Raw genomic sequence first — 27,881 nt, 5'->3', positions numbered from 1 at the left:
ATTCTATCATTTAACATTAATGGCTTGGGTTAAATGATTGAGTGTCATTACTTCTTGTAAGCAGGAAAAGCCTGATATCATCCATCTCCAGGAAATGCATCATTTTTTTAAAGAGTAAATTATTATTTACGGATTCCTGGATCACAGATCAATTTTTAATCCTAGGCTTTTTCAAATGCAGGGATGTAGCACTGTTATATCATAAAGCTAATTGTTTTCTTTTGAAGAGATCCCAAAGAATTTTAAAAGTAAGAATTTTATTTTTCACATCAATGGACAAAAGTGTTTGTGTGGACAGGAGCTAAAACATTTTTTTAAGTCCAAAACAAGTAGATAACATTCAGAAGCGGCTCAGATCTCCCTAATTCACTGAAGGAGGAGGAGGAGGTGCAGCACAGACATACAAGATTCAGTTGTTATAGCCAATCTCAATAAAAGTAGTTTTACCCTTCCTGTGGAGTTGATTTCTTGGTTTGGTCGACCTAGTGAGGCTGACAGGTAGACTACCAAACATAATTGCAAGACTCATCAGCAAGTAATTATATCTTCCAAGTTAACAAATAAAGTCAGTGTGGGGCATGCACAAATAGAGGAACAAAGCCAAGAAGTCATGCATATTTCAGACTCATCAATAGTTGCAGAATGCAAAGATGTACATATATTTTAAGCCATTTTTAATCTAGTCAATCAGCACTATTCTTTCGACCTAAGAGAGGTGGAATGTGTTGTCCAGTGACTTGGTTTACTGGAAAAGTTTTCTTTGTATAAAGTGTCTTTTATGTAAGGTTTACCCCGTTCGTCTAGAGAAACTCTTGTGACACGTGTGTTCAACAAAGAAGTTTACTCAAGCGTAATGTACATAATTACAGACAAATCCAGGACTGGCTTGGCACATCTTGCAATACAATTTATAGTTCCCCCGTTCCCACACTTTGCCCCACTGCTAGGCTACAAATTCCCTGCAGTGATTCCCCCCTTCACCGAAACGGCAGATTCAGTTCAGTTCTTTTGTCTCTTGATTGCTTTACACCGCTAGCGTGGTCGTGGTCTTCGCTGGTGCTTTCTGTTGCAGACAAAGCTGGGGTTTTTCCAATCATGCGCTGATCGCTTTGCTGCTAGCCACTGCTTAACCCTTTGTCTACGGCGCCCGAGGCTAATTGGCGTCGATACAAAATATCTGCTTTGCGGTTTTAGTTAAGCGGTCCCAGCTGGCCCATTAATCAGCTTGAGGTTTTCCCACTTCCCCTTTTTCCTTTGCTGGTGCTCGGGCGGTAGAACTGACTCAGCGCGGCTGGGCAAGTCCCTGCCGTCCGCGCCGGCTGAATCTGACATTTTAAAGTTCCATTTCTGCCCATGTTAGACCTGGAACATGGTCATGGGAGACTCTATGATGTTTCTTTTCTTACAGGAAGAGTTTTCCTACCAACAAGCTTTTCCATAGTTGAGGCTAGCCTTGCCCAGGTAGGAATGATACCTGGCCTACCTTAGGAAGCATGCTCACCTTTGCTAATCTTGCTACTCTGCACAGAGCAATGCCTCTTTTTTCCTAATCCAACAGGCTTCATTCATTGCTCTGAATGAAATGTAATCAGAATGACGTTTGGTGAAGGTCAACTTCCAAGGCTACTCATACATGTTTTCCTTGTTCCTGCCTCACAATGAGACACTTAACAAAAGCATTCACTTTGACACAGAAAAAGAGCCCTTTCATTAGCCTTTTAGACAGGCATAGCCTCAAAAATGCCTGAGGACTAGTTTGTTTCTTTTCTCTACTTCATTCTTTATCGACTAACACATTTAGTGTTCCCTTCAATTCTAACTAGCTTTGCAGGACCAAACTATGTGAAATGAGAAAATATGGCAAATTTGTTTAATTAGTACAGGTCACAGAATTCATCTGTTCTTGGCACAGAATTTGAATTACCTGCATGCAGTTTTAAAAAAAATAATAAGAGTACTGAACCATTGATGTACCACCTATTTAATCAATGTGGGTTAATTACCTACGTTTATCTAATGAATTTCTGCCCAGTCCAGTAATAAACATTGTTCAACTGCATAACATAATAGCAACCCCAGCATTTCAACTTTATTTTTTAACAGCTACATCTTACAGTTTATAGGTTTTACATCCCTTGTGCAGTTATTGTTCTGACACCACCTTTTGTTGATTGGATTTTTGATAAATATTTATTGAAAACCAAAATTACGTTAAAAAAAAAAATCACACGCAGTTCATTGATGTGTTGGTATACATTTGCTATCTGGTGATTTCATCAGTCCATTGTTGGCAATGATTTTTGCATATTCAATAGCCGATTTATAAGGAACTCGAGGGAGTGCTGAACTTTCAAAATCTATATGGAAGAGCCCAAATCGAGAGCTGTATCCATAAATCCATTCAAAGTTGTCCAGAAGGGACCATACAAAGTAGCCTTTCACTTGGACACCATCAGTGTAAATTGCTAAAAAGAAGAAGGAAAGGAATCACTTTGTTTTAATTACATTTATATATCTCCCTTTTGTTACATAGAACAAAACTTAAAACAGTTTCCCCACTTAAGTATTGACCAGACCTTTAATTAAAACTCCTAGTTGCAAGTTCATACTTTGCTGCACCATAGATCTTTACATCTAATCTGAGAAAATCTCTCTACTTCATTGTTTAAAACATTGCAGATGGACCAGGAGTTCCAGGTTCAAGTCTCCACTTAAACATGGATTAAACTAGGTAACTATGGGCCGGTCATTCCTTCTCAACCTTCTCACAAGATAGTTCTGTATGGATAAAATGAAAGGAAGTCGCTCATGGAAGCCATCTTGAACTTCTGGAGGGGAAGGGGGATCTTCTAGCATCGCCATCACTATCCTCAACATCACCCCTGTTGTTGTCATTCAATATAAGCGAACAATATTAGCTCCAATTTAGCAAATGACAGGAGAGAAAAGTAATTACAATTCAGTTAACCCTGTTCACCAATAATAAAAAGAAGAGAAGCTCACTGTGCCAGTGAGTAGAAGACAAGCCTGACCCCTTCACAGTCACACTTGTTTGGCTCCCCCTGGATGGCTCTAATTTGGCAGAAACTCCCCAGAAACTCAACATGATGTAACCAGTAACAACATGATGTAACCAGTAAATGAGCTTTGTACATGAGGACTGAGCCCTTAAAAGACTGCTTTCTGACAAAAAGGGTTGCCCCAAAAATCTTACACCTCCTGAAATTTAATCTCAACCTTTTTCTTTCTATCTTTTCATGGCTTAATGGAAACTCAGTTTTATGCTTCTCATAGTCTGTGCAAGGTAGCAGTTGGTTATTTATATTATCGGCATTCCTGCCCTGGGAAATTTTCAGTCATCATCTCCTCCTCCTTTTTCTTCATCATTATCATCACCCCCTCCCCCACTTTTTAAAAAATTTGCAGTCACATTTTCCTTCAGAAAAAGAGGCTGAAGTTACTTTCTTGAAATCTGCATAGCATGTAGGAAGAAAGGGCGGCACATTAGAGCGAATTCAAGAGTTTTAGAAAAATATCATTTTATTTGCAACAAAAGATGCAAGAGTAGGCAATATTGGTGTGGGTTTGCTGAGTCACTGCTACAAAAAATGCACGTAGCCTTTGTTCGCACAACACAAGTAAGCCAGTCATCCTACAGTATTAGACACTCGTTTCTAGATAAAAATATCTGAAGATAATCCAGAGACTAAAATTTTAGTTGACATTTCACTTTTAGTGGATTGAAGGCTAATCAAATGGCTAAAACATCTTAGAGATCTTGAGCCCATACATTTATATTTAGAGAGGTGTATGTACTCTGTATATATCCACAAAGTTTTTTCCATATACATAATGTACACATGAAAAAGAAAAACAAAACAAAACCTTGTTGATATTGACCAAGCATCACCCAGAATTGAAATCACTATCTGGAAATGGGGTCAGTGGGGTAAATTTAGACTGAGGCTTAATATAGGGCTCCGAACTTGCTTCATTCACAATCTTGAGACAATAGAACAATTACATTCACTCCCCCAGTTCAGATTGGATACATTAGATGGATCAAGTCTACCAGATATAACTTCCTACTTACTGTTAGTGTGCACCAGGTGTTCACTACTTTCTCTGAATTTAAGTTGCTTGTCAACAAATTGAGTCAGGCCTACACACTCTACATATATTTATTTATTATTTATTTAAGACTACTTTTATATTGCATTTTTAAATTCAAACTATGTGGTTACATTCTTAAACAAATAAACCAATTAACCTATCTTAATGGAAACTTAATTGGGCATGCTATTAATTCCACAGTAAAGGAACATTTTGGTAACACTGTGATAGCGAAGTGGGAGTTCCACACCTCCAGCCTTATCAGGTAAGAAAGTCTGCTAGATCTCAGGGGACATGTGTGAGGCAGAAACACTGCCACTACTCCTGTGATTTCAAACAATTATGGAACCTCACCTGGAACACACAAAGATCAAGTACTAAAGGTTGACTTTCTAAAGAATGACAGGTGCATTTCAGGATCGTTCCATTTTTCTCCTTAAGAACTAAGTAATTTGACACAGGGTAAGACTACTCCCAGGCATTGCAAAAAAGACCAAGTCAACTCCAATCCTCAATATTTTTAAAGAATCCAGCAAGGAGACAGAAATGGCCAGCTGAATTTCAAATTAAAAGAAAGCATAGACTTTAGTAATTAACACATAACAGATCTATCTGTCCATCCATCCATCCATCCATCCATCCATCCATCCATCCATCCATCCATCCATCCAAATGTGTATGCCTCCTCACTAGATGACTCAGCTTATCAGGAATCTTAACCTTTGTGGACACTTACAGGATGGATTCTCAAAGGACTACTCTCTGCTTGCCTGTTGCAGAAAAAGAGGCTCACCGGAAGAGAAATTTTCTAGGACTAGAGACAGGAGTAGCTTTCTGGAGGGAAATTAATACTGACCAATTAATGCACTGGATGACCAGATCAGGACATTACCATACCTGTTTAGCATAAGGTTGAGTCATGGGAAAGTCATCACAGAATGTAGATTCAGGTAGATTTGGGGCTAGTATGTCACCTATCCAGAGGAAGGGTCTCACAAGTGATGTGAGGGGGAGACTGGATCCATCATGAAACATGAAGCAAATATCTTATAACAATATAAGTTATGATATTCCAGGAAAGGCAGTCCAATAATGTAAGTTTTATATTTACATTTGATTTCATAGCACACTTATAGTAACAGAATCCATCTCCCTTTCTCACACACTACATGCACACCAAATGAACATTCACAAAAAGAATTGTCTAAGTTGAGTCTAATACAGCATGAGAAGAACACAACCCTCTGACATTATGAGACAATAAGCCACGGAGAACGCTACTGTATTGTCTGTGTGCGTACCATAGACAAAACAGTAGAGGGAACCTTACCATGTGACTTGTCAGCTTGATTTATGAGGTACCTAAATCTTGGGGGAAACAATCTTTTGTGTATTAAACCTCTGCTCAAAACAGTGCTGCATAGAAAGATAACTGAGGACGACAGGGATGGCTCTGGGTCTGCTGAAGCTGGAACAAATGTGATAAGAACCTGTGTTCCTACATTTCTTCTCTTTTTAAACCATCACAAATGGGAAGGGATGTTAAGGAAGCCAAATGTAAGAGAAAGGTGAGGCACAAAATAATATCCACTGTGAACTTTTGATGTACTGCTTTCTTGATGATAGGACTTTGGCTAAACATGGTGACTTCATGCCGATACTTTGATGAGAAAACGCGTCAGGAGCTCATTATTTCTCAGCCAAAGGCATGATTTCCCAACATCCTTAGTTTAAATTGCACACTCCTGCCATGGCACATCAGTTATTCAAACTCATTTTCTCCCATCCTTTTTGGGTCAAGTAGAAGATTCTTTAACTACATTTTGCCCTGGAAGCAGACTATCTAATTTAGAAATACAAAGGTTTCTTCTCTTTGGAGAATGGAAGTGGTTCAAGCCTTCCTAGGTCTGTAGTATGCAAAGCCAGAACTGTGTCATGCTACCCAGTTGAAGGAGGTGTGCTGATAAAAATAAAAAAATAAAAAACAGGTGGCTTATGGGATTCCTGTAAGGTTATGAAGGGGAAATATTCTATGAGATTTCATGTTATACTTTTAATTCTTCCTAGATATGCTCAGAATTGCATTAGAGGCTCCCTATGTTAAAAAGTAGAAGAGGAATGAGGAATAAGCAAGAAGGAATCTACAAATCCTAATCATTAGGATTAAACCAAAATTGAACAATCAGTAGAAAACCGTATGGAAGCAATACTACTTAAAATCAGCAATGCCCCACCATCAGTAAAAACCAACATTCATTGATCACATTCCTTTGCAGGCCAAATCCTATTAGGTTCAACTGTATAAGATTTAAATCTATGCTTCAAATGTTTAAAAGACCTAGGAGATTAAAAGATTGCCCAACATTAAAGCAATTAGCAGAACCAGTGCCAAGTGATCTTCCTGGGAGAGCAAGTTCCATAATGGTCTCTTCTGCTCACCACCTGCCTCAGCTCTTCTTGAAGAAAAGTACCAACAAAAGCCCTCAGCAGATTAATCTCCTGGGCCAGCAGATGTTGCCTTAGATCCCTAGTATGGAATTTTTAAAAGCAAATACCAGCATCTTGTATTGAGCTCAGAAGGCAATGGAGCTCCTTCAACACCTGTTCCCAGTGATTAATCCCAGTTGGAATTCTATCACTTGCATTCTAGGATTATCTGAATTTTTTGAGTTGTCTTCAAGAGCAGTTCCTTATAAATCATACTCTTTACAGGTATGAAAAACCAGTTTCATGAAAAGTGCTTGTGGCAGGCACCATCCTAGACAGAAAGACAGACAGACAGATAGATCAAAATAAGGAAAACCCCATCTGCAAGCCATAATTTGCTATGCAGATTTAACTGCCATGGAAGGAGAATGATGTGCTCTATCACTCATGTGACCTGATCATCCTAGGTAATGTGTCTCCAAAGAACTGTTGCATAGAAAGTTAGTTCTCACTCTCTACTCCTGTGGCCATGTTCTCTGGTGACAGCTATGTTATTAATTAGCGTAGATCTATTTACATCCTGCATGCCATTAATCACTGTATCAGGAAGGTTGCCTAATTAACCAACCACCATGGGTGGTCACAACAGCCGAAAGAACCATTTCAAGTGTACAGCAAAGCACATCATTTGTCTTGTCTTACACATTAGCCATCTCTTTCTTGTGCCTCTCTCTTCAATACTTTCTTTCCCTGATCTCTATGTTAGCTTTATACCATGGGACACTCACTCTCTACAAGGACTTTTCATTCTTGGAGTACTATGACAACAATTTATGGGCCTTCACATCCCATTGACAGCTCCTTTGGTTCTTTCATTGAAATAACTTCTCCTTTCATTGTCTAGAGCTATTTTCTCAAGTTTACCTATTAATACCTTTTTTTGATTTTTGGACATCATAATATATGATGTCTCTATGCCAACTCCATTCATCCAAAGATTTTTTTTTTCTTATTCCTTCTTTCTTTTGAAACCTAGCATCCAGTTCAGGTATTGGTCAAGCCTTGTACCTCTTTCATGGCTACAATAATTGATCCATAGATCCATCAGGCTTCTCTAAACTGGTGCCATTTGAAAGTGTTGGACTTCAGCTTCCACAGTGACATGTCACAGATTGGATACATGATGATTATAGTTCTTTTCATCTAGAGAACAACTGTGGGGAAAGCTACTGAAGAATGTGAAAAGTTATAAGTATAGCCATGTTACATGTTTCTTATGAAAAGTCCAGGATATAAAACCAAAACAAATAGATAAAAATAAATAATTGAATTTAAAAAGATTATGAAATATTTGACAGTCATTAGAAACTTCATGGTCATGAGTTTAATAACAGTCATGGAACAAATCAGCCCAGAGTTCTCACTTGAGGCACAAATGGCCAGGCTCAAATTAACTTACTTTGGACACATTATGCAAAGACCCAGCTCTCTGGAGAAGGCAGTGATGCCAGGGAAAGTGGAAGGAAAGAGAAGACGAGAATGATCAGCAGCAAGGTGGATGGACTCAGTTACAGTGGGGATGGGTGCACTGTTAGAAGACATGGGAAAGAACTAGAAAGAAAAGAACTTTGTTGCTATTGCATTAGTACTTAAAGAGAACTGGATAGGAAAATATTGCAAGCTGATTCAAAGTGCTATTGCATGGCTGAAAAAAGCTAAGGAAAGTCTTTATTCTTCAAAATGGCACTTCAGGGACTAGCAATAATAAAAAATAAAGATTAGACACAGAATTCTTATCAAACATAAATGTTTCCATTCAAACAAAACACATTAATAAAAAAACCAATTGTCAAATCAGCAAAAACCCACCTTATCAGGCAAACCAGCTTCCGTGCCAAACATCTACCTGAATAAAACTATCACAGTCTGTTTGCATAGGGCAAAAGAGCAGAAACAAACCTTCTGTGTCTCTGGAACCAGCCATGGAGATGGTTCTTTCCTATATTTCAACCAAAATCATCTCTGATGGTGTTGTGAATGAAGAAAGAACCATTTCTGAAGATCTTAAAGCCCAGATGGTTGACATGAATGGGGGATATCTCCAAGTCACATAAAATCTAAATCATACCAACACTTAGAGTTTTACCTAATGACAGATAGTGGAATTTTTATGAAGAGAGTCACACATACTAATAACCAGCTCATTTAATAGGATGGATACAACATTCTGACTCTGTGACATCTGGTTCTCACACAGATAAGAAATCTAGTAGCTGTTTCCCAAATATTCAACAGAAACAGTCTGTTCCTCTTTCAAAAAAGAAATACACCTCTTCTCCTTTTTATTGAAAGAAGGTGAGGAAAAGAACGAGAACTTCACCACCTTCATTACCCTATATATACTTTCTCATCTTAAAAAAGAGTACTCATTGGAATTCTTCTGTTATGTCAAGCTAGATTCTCAAAGTCTTGTTGGCCAGGTTTATTGCAAGGAAAGAGGGGCTAGGCCACAGAATCTTGGAAACTGAATGGGGGTATTTTACCCACCCTTTTATCATGAGTATGTTAAGGCAGGTCCTCCTTGAAGCCTTTAATCAACTATCTCTTGATTTAAGGGGGAGATGGCTAGCCGTTTATGAGCTATAAACTGAAAGTCAACTTGTTCTTCAGTGTTTTGGAAATGCCCATTCTTGTTCCCAGGCACAAAGAAGTCCATTACATGTTGTTCCTTCCTTCCTAATAAAATATGCTAATCACAACACAGACAGACTTATTCCTTGGGATTTGGGTAACGTTGTTACCAGAGAGGTCTGACATACTCAGAATATAACGCAACTTCATATGGAACACATTATAACCCATGTTTGTGCTTCCATAGCCAGACTGTGCAACTTCGGGAATGAGTGTAAGCAAAGAACTAGTAGATCTTGTAACTGAAGTCCTGGGCACCATGCTATCAAAATATAAAGTTTACCAATGTCTTCAAGATAAATGGAAGGGATGTAGTTTTATGGGAGAAGTTCCCACGTTTAACCTCTGGCTTCTCTTGAATCAGCTAGAAACAACTCTTATCTGAAACCAAATCAGTTTGATTGGAGCTAGATGGATCTAAAATGTTCATTCAAGATCAGGTAGCTTTCCATGTTCCTGTTCTAGAATGTGGGAGCTTTTTCCTGACAAATCCTGTGAAATTGCCAAATGTATGAAAAAGGGGGTGTTATACCTATAAAAAAAGATTTAATGAATTCTTAAATTTGTATACTCTATTGTGTAGGATATACCACCAAGCAATGAAGCTCTGATGCAAGAAAAATGGCTTTGTGTACTGCAGCAGTCAATGCTGCAGGTGCTAATTAAAATTAGACCACTCCCTCCATCTTCCATGCTGATTTTCTCTCTTCATGTTATTCTTTGGTGACTCTGGTAACACTGAAGGAAAAAGAATGGGTCCATCCAAGGGAATCCTGGTGGCACAGGGATGAATTTTGAAGCAGATGCAGCTAGTTTCTTCATTCCTTTAGTCATTGCAGTGTCATTCTGATTGGCTGTCTTTTCATTGCTGAAGCCACTATGCAAATCTCAGCAGCTACATGCACAGACCCACAGAAAGGCAATGGTTCATGGAGCATGCATTTCCATGTCCTCTTGACTCTTCACACACCACCCAGAACCCTTATGCAGGCCCACAGAAAATCACCTGGGTGCTTCTGAGTGTCTGAACAGGTTCATTTCTATGGTAATTGAAGCAAGAGGTGGCTGCAATTAAAGATTGTAAACTGAGGTCAAATATGATGTGTCTGAAGTTGCTGTAGATTCAGTGAGTCACAACCAATTTACATTTCAGTTTTTCCTGCCGCTGATAACCTTTACTAAAGTAGAGAGCAGACAGAAACTAAACATATGAACATCAATAAAGAGGATTAAGAATAAATATACACTTATGAGTGGCATTTTCCAAGCAATGTTTACATGCTGACATGGTTAAAAGAGACCATTTGAGAACAGGGAATAAAGCTATTTTCAATGAAGAAGCTCTATATAATTGTGTAGTCACACAGCAGTTTTTGATAGCTGTTTTTCTTCTTTTCCAGAGTCACGGAAAAAGTTGTATCTACTCCTGTGTAAACATCTGGTTTCCATTCAAGCCATCTGTAGGTGTTTACCTGCTCAAATCCAGGACTGAACTGGGGGAGGGAAGACGAACATATCCACACAAGTCCCAACCCTGTTTGATTTTCATGCATGTAGCTTTGAGATTTGAAAAGGGGCCTAAGGATTGTTGGCTGCACAAGCTATTATAGAACCATCCAAACTTGAGATTATGTCTACAGAGGATGTCTGCAATCCTATGTGTGAACTGGCAAACGTCTACTAATGGGGTTAAGGCTTCCCCAAGCCATTGTATCTCTCTCAATCTGGACAAGTTAAAGGAAGCCTACAGAGCATAGTGTTTACAACTCTCTCCAATCCCTTAAAAGTAGCTCTACTCTAAGTCACATTGTGCAATGGCCTCTCCCAGAAGGACGCCTTGGGGAGATTTTTTTTTCTGGATTATTATTCTCTGCAACCCAAAGTCATATGGGGCCCATTTTTAACTGGATCTTTCTTTGGCCAGCTTCTCCCCTCATACCAAATTTGGTCTGGTTCTGTTTGGATTTTGGAGAGTTCTCCTGCTGATGGACAGACCAGAGTCCTGACCTGTTTTCTATAATTCATTTCCAACGTTCCATTGGTTCAGAAAGAATAAAAATGGAGAAATAATTGCGACCTCACCTCTTCTGTAAGAGAAAATGCATCTCTTATACCAGTGTAGGAATTTCAACCTACTGCGTGGGGAATTCTGGGAGCTGAAGTTCCCACATCTTCAAGTTGCCAAGGTTGAGAAACGGTCTTATACAAACAAGCAGCAATTATGAATGACACTAACCCAATCTGCTCTACATTCCAATTTTAGTATATGTGCTGCTGAAGGTTAAGATCAAGTGGAAATCTGCCCTATGGCTCTACCATACTGCAAGCCACGTTGGTGAAGTGGGTGCATATGGAACATGTAGAAATGTTTCCACCTGGTCACAACTCAATTCTAGGGGGAATGGAATTTCAGTTACTTGCTCTTCGCTCCTAAAACATCTTCCTGGATCATGGAACTTCACAGGTAAAGAGACCCAAAGGTCATTTTCAAACAACATTAAGTGAATTGGCTGCTTGTCATTCATGTAGGACAAGTGACAATGTGTTATTTGTCGAATTCCAGTCTAGAGAAAACAAAAAGAGCTGTCAGATGCTCTTCCTCTCCAAGAACATCCAAGTCTATTCCTTTTAATTAAAAGAAATTATCTTAGGGTTCCTATATTCTGCAAACCGCAGATCAATACTGACTTAGATAACAAGTCCCCTTGTACAATGTGAACTGAAATTATGAAATAGTCTTTTCCTTCAGAACTTTGGGGACTAAAACATTATTGCATGCAAAATATCTCACTGCCATTGGGGGAAAATAATCACGTTGTGGAAGGAAGGAAGGAAGGAAGGAAGGAAGGAAGGAAGGAAGGAAGGAAGGAAGGAAGGAAGGAAGGAAGGAAGGAAGGAAGGAAGGAAGGAAGATAATTTATATGGTTTTAAACAGATCCTCATTAGGCTAATAATGATGCACAACAAGTCATAAACATCCAATTTATATATTCCTCTATTTAGAAACTTATAATCTACTGTCTTCTACACTGAAGAAGCAAACAGTTCCCAAACCTATTATAATACAATTATAGATCTCCCAAATCCCAAATCCAGCATAATTTAAAACAAAGTAAAAGCAAGATACTAGGCTCCCCAGAGCCTAGTTTAAAAATATTTTTATACCTTCTCTTTAGAAGGCTCAAAAGAAAGTATTCTAACAATCTCCCATCAAAGTTCATTCACTGAATGGAGGGGGGAGTCACTATGAAAAATTCTTGCTCCTTCCCACAACTGATTTAGCCTCTCTAACAGAAAAGAATTTGAACACCAGTTTTCTCTCTTTCTAAATAAGAAAGGTATACAAGTCTCAGCCTAGGGAATTACTATATAGATATTAATCACAATCACTATTTAAATGCTAATATCTCTGAATTAAAGGTAAGAAAAACAAATTATAGTGTTTAAATTTCTCATTTGCTCATTAAATTGCCAACACATATATTCACATATGCAGACACACAGACTACTTCTCTTCAGAAGGTAGAAAGGTGAAGGTATAGATGTGAATATAATTTGTCCTAAACAGTTTTCTATTTTTTCCCCTAGCCAAATTATCATGGCAAATCCAGAAAACCTATCATGTATTATTACTTATATACTCTCAAAGAAGGATAGAATGGTATCTAGGATAGGAGAAATAAAGAATCACTGCATAATAATTATGATCTCCTGTAATTACAGGAGAAAAGACACCACAAAGAACAGGTAACAAGCCAAATTTTCAATAGTGAATAAATTCATGAGAATCTAATCTGCCTCTTCTGTTGCAAAGATGGGTGTGCAGTTATCCATGGTTTACTCAACGAACTCAGTTTTGGGGGTGCATACAACATGCTGGACTTGGGTCATACACCATGGTAGATTAAATGTGCTTAGTTAATTTGCTGGGAAGAATAAAGACTGCATAATCTAAAATGTGTTAAACCTTCAATGTATAGAATCTGTATTTCAATCTGATGAGATATTTAAATCAGAATAGATTTTCAGTTTTTATTTAACCTACTACAGTTTATGACTTTATCTGATGAGTTATTCTGCCTGGATTATAGTTCCTGATATTTATCCTTGCTTAGATTTTATTAATTTTGCTTCTTCAGTTTCATAATCTGATATATTATATTCAATAGTTTATAATTAATTGATGATATACAGGAAACATACAGTGGGGCAAAAAAGTATTTAGTCAGCCACCAATTGTGCAAGTTCTCCCACTTAAAAAGATGAGAGAGGCCTGTAATTTTCATCATAGGTATACCTCAACTATGAGAGACAAAATGGGGGAAAAAATCCAGAAAATCACATTGTCTGATTTTTAAAGAATTTATTTGCAAATCATGGTGGAAAATAAGTATTTGGTCAATATCAAAAGTTCATCTCAATACTTTGTTATATATCCTTTGTTGGCAATGACAGAGGTCAAACGTTTTCTGTAAGTCTTCACAAGGTTTTCACACACTGTCGCTGGTATTTTGGCCCATTCCTCCATGCAGATCTCCTCTAGAGCAGTGATGTTTTGGGGCTGTCACTGGGCAACACGGACTTTCAACTCCCTCCAAAGGTTTTCCATGGGGTTGAGATCTGGAGACTGGCTAGGCCACTCCAGGACCTTGAAATGCTTCTTACGAAGCCACTCCTTCGTTGACCGGGCGGTGTGTTTGGGATCATTGTCATGCTGAAAGACCCAGGCACATTTCATCTTCAGTGCCCTTGCTGATGGAAGGAGTTGTTCACTCAAAATCTCACGATACATGGCCCCATTCATTCTTTCCTTTACACGGATCAGTCATCCTGGTCCCTTTGCAGAAAAACAGCCCCAAAGCATGATGTTTCCACCCCCATGCTTCACAGTAGGTATGGTGTTCTTTGGATGCAACTCAGCATTCTCTCTCCTCCAAACACAACAAGTTGAGTTTAGACCAAAATGTTCTACTTTGGTTTCATCTGACCATATGACATTCTCCCAGTCCTCTTCTGGATCATCCAAATGCTCTCTAACAAACTTCAGACAGGCCCAGACATGTACTGGCTTAAGCAGGGGGACACATCTGGCACTGCAGGATTTGAGTCCCTGGCGGCGTAGTGTGTTACTGATGGTAGCCTTTGTTACTTTGGTCCCAGCTCTCTGCAGGTCATTCACTAGGTCCCCCCATGTGGTTCTGGGATTTTTGCTCACCGTTCCTGTGATCATTTTGACCCCACGGGGTGAGATCTTGCATGGAGCCCCAGATCGAGGGAGATTATCAGTGGTCTTGTATGTCTTCCATTTTCTAATTATTGCTCCCACCATTGATTTCTTCACACCAAGCTGCTTGCCTATTGCAGATTCAGTCTTCCCAGCCTGGTGCAGGTCTACAATTTTGTTTCTGGTGTCCTTCAACAGCTCTTTGGTCTTGGCCATAGTGGAGTTTGGAGTGTGACTGTTTGAGGTTGTGGACAGGTGTCTTTTATACTGATAACAAGGTCAAACAGGTGCCATTACTACAGGTAAGAGTGGAGGACAGAGGAGCCTCTTAAAGAAGTAGTTACAGGTCTGTGAGAGCCAGACATCTTGTTTGTGTGTAGGTGACCAAATACTTATTTTCCACCATGATTTGCAAATAAATTCTTTAAAAATCAGACAATGTGATTTTCTGGATTTTCCCCCCCATTTTGTCTCTCATAGTTGAGGTATACCTATGATGAAAATTACAGGCCTCTCTCATCTTTTTAAGTGGGAGAACTTGCACAATTGGTGGCTGACTAAATACTTTTTTGCCCCACTGTATAACTCCTATTCATTTCTGTATCCCTTGTATACTTTGTGCTCTACTTCGTTACTCTCTTTAACTGATTTATTTTATCTGCATTGTTAATTTTTCCTAAAATGTTTAATAAAAAATAAACAAACATGTAGCGAAGTGTTACTAATCTTCAGGCCATAACTGGGCTGATCTGCTCCTCTCGTCATGGATGGAAGAAAAATAGCCAAGGACAATGCAGAGGGTGATGACAGTATTGGGGGACAAAAGAATGATGAAATGGGACATGTGATGGATTTTAGGGTGGAGTTGGTGAGTTGGATTGAGAGTGAAGGGTCTGTAAGAACAAAAGTTAAGAAAATTTAATGGGAAAAGAGAGAGGAGGGCTGGTAAAAAGATGGAAATTAAGGAAAAGGCTCAAGTTGCATTATTACGTTGGACTGTTATTCCTTATCAAAGTCTTGTAGGGGATACCCAGGAGATCGCAGGTCAGATCTTTACTTCCTGCCCACTTTCCATCCTGAAATCATACTAGGAGTAGAATGACTTGAAGGAGAATGCACCTGTTTTACCAAAGTTGTACTGTTTAAAAAAAAAAAAAATCCAGGACAATTTTGTATCTTATATTCTGTGTCCAAACAGTGTAATCAGTTTCAACTAAACTTGGACTGATCGTCACTCCTGCAAAATTTTCTCTGACAGTTAATCAAATTCTGAAAGATTAGCAGTTTCAGTTCACTGCACAGACAGTAAACTATCCCTTCACTCCTGGAAGGACCAAAAGATCTCCTGGGGGTCTAGCAACAAGGTGCTTAGTGATACAATAGAAACAGTAGTTCACAATTCTGTCTCTTTACAAAGCATTTAAGATGTGCAGATGGTTAGAGAGGCTGATAGCAAATGCTACCACTGAAGGACCACGCTCTTCCTGTTCCTTTGCTGTCTTCTGATGAAAAAAGACCTTGGTTGAATTATAGAATCATAAGGTTGGAAGGGACCTTGAAGATCTTCTAGTACAACCTCTAACCAAGAAAGGAAACCTCATATCATTCCTGATAAATGGCTGCTTGAAAACCTTCAGTGATGGAGCATTTATGAGGCAGGCTGCTCCATTCTCACTATTCTAGGCTTTATTATCCTCCCTAGGCTTCAATATACACATAACTGTGATATGCTGGATTCTGTGTACATTTTTTAAAAATAAACCTATACATCTGGCTGCACAGTGAAATGGAAGCTCTGGAAAAGCTTTTTGTTTAAATAAAAGACATTTTTCATATCACATTAAATCTTCCTTTCCTGTTACAAGCCAGCAACAGGTGCATATCCCAAGCTTATTTAACATCAACAGATTAGAGATGAAAGAACTGAAGTAGCCTTTTCTATACTGAAAGAGAATATGAAACGGATATAGCAAAACACTGCCACCTCCAGTTACACAGAATGCAGTTATGATCTCTACAGCACAGGACTCCGCACTATTGAAAAATAAAGAAGGCATATAAAACACAAATGAATTCAGAGGCTGCAAGATGTTGCAAGACTAATTGAATGAGAGTGAGGTCTGGAAGAACTTCTTTGATTACACATTGATTAGTTTCTTTGCTTCACATAATTCCCACATTAAAAAAAAAAAAAGAAGTTAATTCTGACATGAGGATGGGAATTTTAAAGACATGTCTAGAAATTTCATGAAGTTCATTGGAGCAAGTTTAAATTCCTGTTCAACCAATTAAACTTGCTGAATGGAACTGACTGGGCAAGTTGCTGTGCTCTCTTAGCCTGACCTACCTTAAAAGGTCCCTGTGTGGATAAAATGGGGGTAATCTTTATGGAAAGCACTGTGGATATTTTAGAGCCACTGGCAAATTACTCTTCTCTACTTCTACTTTAAAAGCAAGACAGCATACGAATTTGGTCAATCAACTGATCGAGTATCATCTTCAACTTTGAAAGGCCAGGCTGCTTAGATGATTTGCTATTTGTACTTTAGAAGGTCAAGGCTAATAGACTCCAACCCTAGTAGCCTTTCACAATGCTGTGAGGACCTGGTTCTTCTTCCATGGTCCAGGACAGAAATTGAGCCCATTCTGTTGGGAAAGGGAGATTCTGCTATTTCCAGCCTAGCTATGGGTATACTGGTTGTGTCTGCCATACTGGTTTTATATTGGTTGGGTTCTGATTCTTTTGGGTTATTTATTGATGTACACTGATCAGAGTTGTACATTATGAGTTGGGCAGCCTTAATAAGTGCTTTAAATAAATAAAATAAATAAATCTCCTCTATGCTGCTTTCCTGAACAAGGACTATATCTTAAAATCAACCCAAACTAGATATACACAATGGCCAAATTCAGATTTTGCCATTTCAGGAAGGACTTTAAGGTTGCACACAAAGTTTTTTGGGTGGGGGCCATATGCCCCTCCCCCATTTTTAGAACACCATTGGAAATAGTATTCCATTCTGCATGGAGAAATAATTTGGCCAGTCCCAACCACAAAATATCAAGTCAAGGGTGATAGTTTGAGGTCAGAAAGCATCAGGTGTGACTCCCAGAGCCTTCAAGTTGTGACAAAAGAGAACATTCTGATAAGACATAAGAGGGACTTGATGTAACATGATTGAAAAGTAACCTGTAGCTATATTTAATATTAATGAAACTTAAATGTCAGTATTATGAAAATAAAACTAAGTTTGCTATGGGGTCATTCTATTCTATAGGCAAATTTGACCTTTGGTACAATAAAGCTTGCACAACCAGTTTTCAATCCCATGAAAGAGCATAATGGGAATACAGTGTGATATTTCTTTGGTACCTTTTTTTTTTTGTTTGTTTCTTTTTGCATGAATTGGCTTCTCTGTTAAGGTTAGTTAGCTAGTGTAAGTCTGTAAGTCTTCAGCCAAGTCTAGCCAAGAAGTTGGGCTACCATGAAGAGTTGGGAGATCTGTGACTTGCTGAGTCCAGAAGCAGAGCTTAATGCATTGACTCCGGAAAACTGGAAGGACTTTTTGCTATTTGCTTGCTATCCTGATAATACCTCTTCATCTTTCCCAAAATGACCAAACCCCAAAGGAAATTGAAGAAGGTAGGACAAAAATAGATGAATTAAAATTCACTCAGGCCCAGGAATTCCCTGTACAGACAGAGTGTGTGATTTCCTTTCAATCTGTAATTCTTTCCCTTGAGGATTGGGAGACAATATGGCTGGCATTTCCCACACTCATCCTATCTTTAGCTTATTCAGAAGTTGGTTTCAAGGTGTGCTCACTTCCACAAGGTGTAGAACTAGCTATAAGATGTGGCTAGATAGACATGTCCATATTGTTTGGTTAGTAGCACGACAGAAGTGGTTTACCATTCCCTTCTTCTGGAATGTTTTTCTCTTTTCCCAGTCTGCCCTGAGATTTTCTGGTAATCAATCATCCAAGGACTAATGAGGTCTGACTCTGCTTAACTTCTGAAGATCAGCCAAGGTCAGCTAGTTAGTATCATCTGTTGTAACTTGTCTGATCTTGCCCTGATATAGTCCTTGTTCAGCCTCTCAAATCTGGCATGACAGTCAATTCCCAGACTGACAGGAAGACTTAACAGTAATCAAAACAATGAGGAAATGCAGACTGTCTTGCCATTATAAAAGTAGAAGGCATTCTTCCTGTTATCCAGCCTGTTCCACCATAATAGAGAAAGGCAATGATGAAGAGTTCTCCTGCTAATCCATTCCAAACCCTGCCAGTTGTTACTCAACTTGCAGGGGGACAAACACACAAACACGTAGGGACCCTAAAGAATTTTAAATATTACAACTTACATTTTACATAGCATTAACAAGACACTCCCCAAACGCAAACATGAAAACCAAACAGGGCAAATGAATTGAAGCACATGTTTGGACAGTAGAAGAAAGAGGAATGATGAAGATATGGTATGGAAGTGTGTAAAAAGTTGGTTAATGATTTCTGCAAAATGAAAGATTTGTTATTCCATGTTTTAGATTTCAGGCTAGCATTAAAGTTTGGGAGTATAGAAACTGAGGCTTGGAGCTGACTTAAAGTGGAATAATGGGAGCATTTAAGATTTAAGAGGAATGGTGAAGTGCTGAGTTAGTTTTGTTAGAGTTACCTCAGCCATTTCAAAGCCTGTGCTAGCTTGGGAAAGTACAGAAAAGCATGAATCATATCTTCAAATGATTTTGGGTGCAATCATACACAGCTAGTTTCATAAGCCAGGGTTAGTACCTGGATGGGAGATCTCTCCAGGGCTGTAGACTAGAGTGGGAAATTAGCATTTAAGAAGAAGGTACATGACCTCCACATTCTGTCTCCATTAAGTCCCCAACTTCCAAACTCACTTCAAAGGAGATGTTACCTCTCCTCTATCCTAGAAAGTACACTATCCAACATACAGATACAGGCAAGATTGTTTTTCAGTCTGCAATACAGCACTCAGAAACTTGCTCCTATGCCTTGGAATGCATCTGCCGAGTACTTTTGTAATGGGAAACATTCTAATTTGGTCTCTGCCTCTAAATGCACTGTATGCTAGCAAGAAGAAGACAGGCAGGCAGCTTCTCAGGCAGTGAGAGAGGAAAATGGAATGGTAATAGTGAATGTGGGAGGAAAAGAGAGTGAGAATGGGGCATGGATAGAGATCCAGATCTTGACAGTATTAGCACAACACAACAACAATAGACAAGCATATCTGTTTTTAAGGGATCTATATGTTGTGGACTGTGATTTGATGACGGTATTAATGGGGCCCACTATAGCAGAAAAGATTGAAAAAGGAAACACTGAGACTATCTACTGATCGATCGATCAATCACACTTCTGAGAGTGGCCAACCAGCCTTTGTTGAAAATAACAGAAAGTTAAGTCACCTGCCTCCATATATTGTTTTTGTCCTACTAATTAACAGCTTGTATTTTATGTTTATTCAAACTCCTCTTTCTTTGAATTTGCAAGACTGAAAACTCGAGCTAGTTCTGTAAAAACAGATACACAGAGAGAGATTAAAATCAGCCACAGAGAAAAAATTGTGAGGCAGTGGCTCAGTTCACAAAACATGCCAGGCTAAAGTGAGATTCACTCATTTATAGTTTGGCATGTTGTGTGAACCAGTGTGGTGTTGTGGTTAAGGAATTGGAGTAGGACTAGGGAAATGACTTCAAGTTGCAGATAACTGGATAATCAAAATATATGTGTGATTTGTGCAGGTCCCCATTTAAACTGGTACTTCAGACTTGCCTTATGGCTGTGAGTCCTGGGATTCTAAAGTAGTCTCATGTCTGCAAACTCAAATTCTCCACCTAAAGTTATTTGCATTTCATATGAACATGGATTCATCACACATAATGCAATATTTGGATTTTTGCTGGTCACTTCCAATGCTCCATTCTACTGATCAGTATTTTGTTCCTGATATTGTAAAGGCAGATGCACCAAAATGTGGTCCTTTGTAATACGCTTTCTCTATAGTTGCATTTTCATTATGTGGAAATGATTAGAATGAAAAGATACCTCTTTACAGAGATAAAACCTAATAATAGGTTTTAAATCATAATAACAACAACAACACCTTTAACACCATCAAACAACAACATCTGCCTACCCCAGGTCCTTGAGAAAGACTCAATAGGTGGATAAAAATGCCAAATCCAGTCTAAACATCTGGCTGACTGTGCAACCAACCATAATAATAATAGGGAAAAGGGGCAGAGGGGACCAAAAGAGCTATTTCCTTGCCAAGTTAAATTGGTTATTCATGTGAATTTGCCCTTTTTTCATCTCCACAAAAGACACTAATTAACATTTTACTTTAAGCCAGGAACAAGATGGTGGACTCTTCCTTTAGAAATATATTATATCTCAGTATGTTAAAGAAAAAACAAAACAAAAACCAGTATCATTCAAGTAGATCCAAGGATCACCTAACAGAGAACTTATCTCCAGTAATGACCACATTCTTTTGGATATTCCAGCAACGGGGCATGAATACAAGCATACTTTCCTTATTTTTTGCCTTCCCAAATAAGCTAGACTCTCTGTCTCTCCCTACCATTTCTGAACGTAGAGACTCCATGTAATGAATGTACATTTAATGGCCTTTGTGGAATTGCTTCAGTGCCCTCTTGTTCTATTCCCTTTTCAGCACAATTCTTTTGTCTAGAAGTGGGGGGCATTTCTAACTTTGAACTCCTGTAGATTGCAAGATAGATATATCAGCCTGCTCCTCTGCACACACCTTGACAATTTTTACTGGAGTCTTCAATAAATATCATGGCGCCTTGCCATGGATAAAGTTGTCATTAAGAGCCGAGAGCTGCCCATTAGAAACCTTCTCAGCAGTTTGGGACTGCTGCGCTAACTGAGGCATATTTCTATGTCTAAAAAGTTGAATTTTGTTAGGAAAGTTGGTAAAAACATGGCTTGAAACCTTGCATGTACCTCTTACACCATGAAGGGGAGGAGGCAAGTCATTTTCTCACTCCTAAATTGATTCTCCACCATTGGAGTGAGGGGGAAAAAAATCAATGGATCTGTCTTTACACAGCTTGATTTTGATATTATTCCCACAGAAACTACTGCTGAGCATTTTTACTTCTAAATGGTAATAGAAAATCTGACAGTTGTTCAAACTTTTACACATTTAAAACCAGGCATCCTGAAAGACGTGGGCATTACTCTAGCAACAAGAACACCATTTAAGATTTCAGTGAAAAAGATTGAATGGTGTTGCTGGTGAGATATTCCCAGGTAAGATTTAAGAGGCCTGCTGCTGGATATTAAAGACTAAATTATAAAACAGTAATGTTGTTTAAGAGCATTTGTCATAGGTATTTTAGTTTTATGCCTCAATAACTAGAGTTTTATACCTTGTAATCACTACAGCTGGAGTTTCAATACAGACCAAGTATCTTTCCCCCATCTCAACTCCCTGACATTTTATAAGCAAGGCTTTCTGTCTTCACGGTGCATCTCTGCTTCATTTTCAGGTGTTGCAAGCACAGGACAGGAGGTCAACGTAAATACAACGGTAATTGTTTCCATGCAAATATGCACATTTTTGTTATGTAAAGTATAAAATACAAATACAACAAACATAATTTGGCACATATATATACCTACAAAAAAGGAAAGACTTGCTTGCCTCCAACTCCTGATGACCACATGGATACATCCATAAAATTTTCTTGGCAGCAATATGGAAGAGGTTTAGCACTGCTTTCTTCCAGAACTCCCCCCCCCCCCGCACTTTGCAGTCTAGCCTACAGTAGACTGTTTCTATTGGAACGTGGTCAATGTCTGGAGCAATAAAAGTGAATCTCATCTGGTGGGCACCAGTATTAGCTTCCTTGTTTGCATCTATCAGCCAGAGAACTGGGGGATAGCAATAATTGTATCCACATTCAAGAAGAACAACAAACATGGCCTGGCTAACTATAGTTCAATCAATCAATTTGCATGATCAGTAAATGTAAAGCATCTAAATAAATGTAAAACATCTAAATCCTAAATACTTCAAGATTGGATTGAAGGAAAAGTATTGAACATGAACAAGAGAACTTTAGGGCGGGTCGGTGAACTCTTGATCATGTCCTTGCTTTCCACCATCTAATATAGTACATACACAAAATCGGAAATCTCCTTTATATGTGGCATTTCTGGATTTCAAATTTGCTTTGATTCCATCTCTGAAAGTATTAGGGGGAAAAACTCCACAATGCATCAACTGATAAGTGGTTCCATTTTTTATTTTTATTTTTTCTCTAAAACCTGTATTCAAATTCCTATAAGAAAAGTGATCTTCAAAATAACTCCTCTTAAACAGAGTAGCCATACAAAGAGGCGTCCATCAAGGATGATCTTGGCATGGCATTAATTCTTATCAACCATGACTTCCATGCTCCAAAGGTGTCAGGCCATAAGACACCCACTCTTTTCTATGCAGATGCTGCTGCCTCTGTATGCCAAACTCCAGCTGGGCTTAGAAAAACAGTAAAATCTATAGCAAGCAAGACAGACTCACACTCAATTTTCAAAAATCCAAAATCATGGCCTTTCAGAAAAGAACCAAATAGAGTAGAGAGGGCAATAAGATGGAGCAGGTTCACACCTTCAAATACCTAGCAGTAGTTTTTGACATCAAAAGATTCTGAAAAGCACATCCTGATTACACCTTTTGGGTGGCATTATGATCTTCTGCATTTCTTTTTCTTTATTATTATAATTCCAAGAAAAAAGGAAAGAAATAAAACTGATACCAAATAGACATTTTCAATGAATATAGAGAAAGAAATGTAAGGAAGAAAAAAATATGTAAGTAGTAGAATAACCAACAAATTGGATGGATAACCAACAAATTGCAAATAACCAGTACAATGAAAATATCATATGCTAATATATTATAATAATATATACTTACACCATTAACAATTTAGAGTACTATAAAGCATTTCATATCCAATTTCTAGTCAAGAGATGTCTCTATTGAACAGTAAAAATATTTCATTATTCCAATTAGGGTAAAGAAGAAGAAAAAGAAAAGCTATAAATAGTAAACAATACATTAAAATAATAGACTAAATGCTTAGACTGTATGTCCAATCAAAATATGATTTGATATAAACTCTAGAACCCAAATTTGGGGTGTGGCACAATTCCATGTATATAATTATAGTCCAGAAATGGTTTCCAAGTAAGATTAAACTGTACATCAGATTTAATTTTTAGATATTTAGCTATTCTAGATATCAAAGCATATTCCCACCATTTAATTAGACATTTTTCCACAGAGGGGACCAGAGATATTTTTCAATAAGAAGTGTATAAAATTCTTGCAGCTGTTATCATATACAATACAATCAGGGCATTCTGAAGAAATGTGTGCTTTGGTGAAGTTTCAGTGCTTGTTTTTCACCAAGAGTGGAGAGTTAGTTCCTACCACTCTTATACTATTTAAAGCCAGAACATTAGCCCAGATCCTAGATGGAACACAGGTGGGAATCTTTGCTGCAAATAATACATTGGAAGTGATGCAAACAAATTCTTGAGAGTATTCTTGTTGCCCCAAGATATGTAACTAACAGATTTGGGAAGGGGATGCCTAAAATAGAACTTAGGCCTGGAGGAGGATGATTAGTTACTGGCTAAAGATCCAGTTATTCCCCACTGGCCTACGACCTCTTGTACTGGCACAGAAGTATTCTCCAAGCTGGAGTGATGCTACAAAATTGAAGCTAGCATTTTATGGTTATCAGCTGGATTCCTTCTTAGTTTGGGCTATGAAAAGGCCAGTCACTTTCTCCTTCAAAGAACAGATGATACGGAGTACCAGCTGGAGGTTAATAGGATACCACATAACAGCAGAATCTGGCTTTTAAGGTGACCTTGGGTGCTGGCCAAATATTTAACATTTTCATTTTTTTGCAGGCTTTGAAACCATTGCCCATGTGCTGCAGTTCTGCCATTTCAATAGGTATATAAGGAATTTTCTTATGTTATCTCTTTTATGTCAGTATCCAGGATAAACAGATGCTTATTATATAAAGCTTCTACTTTCTGGTTCTAATGCTAGCATGACCAGTACTGTAGCTAAATTTTGTGCTCCTGCAGTTAAAACACACCATCAAACATTGTACCCCTGATTATAATATTTTATATGTTTTATGCTTTCACTTTCATTTCTTTCTTTATTTAACTTTAATTTGGATCACTGAACATAACAAAGATGTGATTCCTTCCTTGCCTACATTAGACTGGTATTTTCTGGTGTTCTTCCATCTAAGCATTAGCCAGACCTGACCCAACTTAGATTTTCTGAGATCATCTTGTACGTATTCCCAACTGACTGCAGTATCTTTCTGGGTTTATGTAAAATCCAGATTTCCTGATGGCCCTAATACTCGAATCACATTTGCTGTAAGAAAAGTTTGTGCCTTTCCTTGAAGTGATAGGGATCACACAGACTAGCTGCTGATCAGGAACCCAGGAAATCATGACTTCCCAGTCAATATGGCATCTGTTCAGAGAATTCAGACAACCACTTTCCCCTACCAGGTAACTGAATTAACATGTGATGTTATCACAGAAAATTCCAGTTCAGTACATGATGGTGCTTTGTACATGGGGTGAGTTAATATGAATTTTTACCCTGCCATTCTAGTAGCTTCCCTACTGCACAACAGGGTATAAATTCCAGTAGTAGAGAGTATGTGTAGTTCAGAGTTGATTGTTGGGTTCTTGGTGTTCTCTGAACTTGGTTCTGCAGGAAAACAATCAAGCTTAGAGAATGCCAAGAACCCAACAGTTGACAAATTATGACTGATAGACTGGCATAAGGTCATGCAGCTTCACAATCGCTTGTGGATTCTCCATTTTTTGCAGGGAAAGGAAGGAATGATGGCAATAATGTGAATGTTTGCACCCATCTATGAAAACCCAATGCAAATTAGGTCAAAGAGATGCAAACTTTTGAGATCAGAGGCCACATCTACATTTTAAGAAGGTTTTTGCAAAATAGCTACTGGAGATATGGCTGTGTGGTGGTGTAGGGAGTCATGGAGAAGTATCACAATCTACTAAGACACATGCTGACAGAGGCAAGATTGGTACAACACTGTAAAAGTACAACCCTACTGACAACCCAAGAATGGGAGACCAACATCAGAGAATACGCGGTGATGGCAAAACTGACTATTGTATATTCATAATAGAAACTTAACTAAATTCAAGCAGGAATGGCTCCCTTACATATGATGCATTGCACAGCAAGGCAGGTTTCATCATTTGGAATACAGTTTTTAAGAAAAATAGTTAAGACCTTAATTTAAAATATGGCTCCCTTGGATCCCTGTGGTCGAAGAGAGGGGGAAGGGAAAATGCAGACAGACTTTCAAGATTCCACTACCTTAGCCCTCCTCAATAAAGTAGAGTTCTAATCTTCTTGTGGAATCTGGTTCCTGAACTGGACTACTTGTGGACTATCAGCTAAAAATATCCTCTCATTCCTTCCGAACAAATACACACAGTGCCCAGGGGAGAGTGAACATGAGAAGAAATAGAGAAAACTATTGTCAAAACTCACAGTAATCAGGACTGCAAACAAACATTTGAGGAACATGACTTTCTGAATTCTAAGATTTTTTAAGGGAAAAGGTTAAAGGGACAGCACAAGAATTCCAACAAGTTCTTCTGCTTTCAAACGGGAAGCTTATATATAGGGTTAGTTTCTTGCTTGCTTTCTCCTGCTTTTTCCGCTTGTCCCTTCTAAGAAAGTGAGCGAGGCTACCTGTGAAAATTGTATAATTCAACCATTCCAATGAATGGAGGAATTGAGTAGAAAAGCTGTTTTGCCTCCCCCTTAAAGGAAAAAAGAGAAGAGGAAGTTTAGCCACATAACAGACCTGCTACCCCAAAAATTGTGTTCCCTTTTTATTTAATTCAGCAGAATACTTCCTCCCATACATATGAATGGCAAAACTGCTTTATTCACTTATGAAAAACATGGTAGGGAAAGCATGCAGAGCATGGCTTATGGAATGCTTCCCAACTCCTTTACTGAAACATTGGGAGGGCCCTGAATTATCTTCTGTACATGAAGCAACAGGTAGGTGGGTGGGTGGGTGTGTCTTTACTCTCCCCTCACATTGCATCAGTGGGGAGATGGCTGGGCTGCATACGATCCAATCTGGGTCATGTGAACAGGAGGGAGGACAGAAGGGGAATGGGACTGAAGCAATCAGCAGCGTTCTCATTTTTTTCTCTGTAGCCTCAAGCTGAATCTAGCCCATTTTCAAACTCAATCAATCTTTGCTGGCTTCTTCAGTCACATCCAATTTGGTCCCATTCTGTTCTGTTCTGTTCTGTTCTGTGGGAGTGATCCTGCTGGAGGACACAGAGAAACAGTCTCAAGCTTCTTTGTGTTACTTCTTTCCAACATTTGGTTGGGTTGGAAAGAAGAAAAAGAACCCTATAAAGACACAGTTAATCTAACACATGTGTTGGAACTGTAGGACAGGGCCTGACTGAAAGAATCTATAAGCTTCTCCATCCAGAGGTTAGATTTTGATCCTGCACTGCATTAAGTATCTGTACAGATTGCAAAAATATCTCTCATTCCATTCTGGGTGAGTATTTAAGGAACAAGCTATCTTCTAATGAGCAAAGGGATTTGGAAAAAAATTCTAGAAGATACTTTCACAACAGGATTGCCTGATGCTTTAAAAACAAACCGATTCAATTAAGGATTATCTAAATGAGGCAGAAATCTCTGAATTTTGCCCTGCCTCTAATCCTGAATTGTCTGCTGCCCTTTCACCTTCATAGTTATGGCAAATTCCTAAACCCCTTTAATTTCTGGCAGAGCCTTATCTCCCTGTTTCTCAAGCAGGAAGTCAATATTTGTGAAATCAATAATACACTATTCAGCTCTATTTTCTTTCATCAGGTCCTCTTTCAATTAATAAAACTTTTGAACATTATGAATTCAGATGGAAATGATGCTGTTTCCTTAAAACTGTGTTGAAAATTTGTTCTCCTTTTCCCTAACGGTATAATACAGGAGATCTAAACTTGTTCTCTTTCCTATTTGCTGAATGTTTTCCTTCTAATTGCAAAGCTCCTATCTGATGTACATTAACTTGAAGAACCACTCGCCATTGCTAAATGCAAATAGGCACATAGGAAAATTATATTAAGTTTGCACAATTGATCTTTCATCATTCTTAAATTGTACCTTTTAAAATCTCCTGTAAAGTCAGCCTAAAATACTCCCATCTCTGAGCATCATCAATCGGAGCAGGGTCACTCTGGGAGAACCCATTCTCAGTGATGTAAATTACGGGGTGATTATATGTATCCTAGAACAAGGG

The 27,881-nt window shown here is 38.5% G+C and overlaps 1 protein-coding gene across 2 annotated transcripts in view; it reads right to left on the bottom strand.

The window, feature by feature from the left end:
• Window positions 1–317: 317 nt before the first annotated feature.
• LOC112542854 (cytosolic beta-glucosidase-like) overlaps window positions 318–27,881 on the bottom strand; it is a 91,840-nt gene continuing 64,276 nt past the window's right edge. The window contains exons 5-6 of one of the 2 annotated variants that reach the window (XM_088131327.1): window positions 27,746–27,869; window positions 318–2,465 (exon numbers count right to left, since the gene is read on the bottom strand). In XM_088131327.1, the coding sequence (XP_087987453.1) occupies window positions 2,236–2,465; window positions 27,746–27,869 (354 nt within the window). In that variant the 3' untranslated portion in view covers window positions 318–2,235. Of the gene's footprint in view, window positions 2,466–27,745; window positions 27,870–27,881 lie in introns of those variants that run through there. The other variant, XR_015794210.1, reaches the window with a different exon arrangement.

Source organism: Python bivittatus, unplaced genomic scaffold (genome assembly GCF_059951505.1).
Source record: "Python bivittatus isolate LINGU-HERP-01145 unplaced genomic scaffold, Pbiv_v1 ctg000960_np1212, whole genome shotgun sequence".
Lineage (NCBI taxonomy): Eukaryota > Metazoa > Chordata > Lepidosauria > Squamata > Pythonidae > Python > Python bivittatus.
This window is presented reverse-complemented; position numbering and strand designations above follow the sequence as displayed.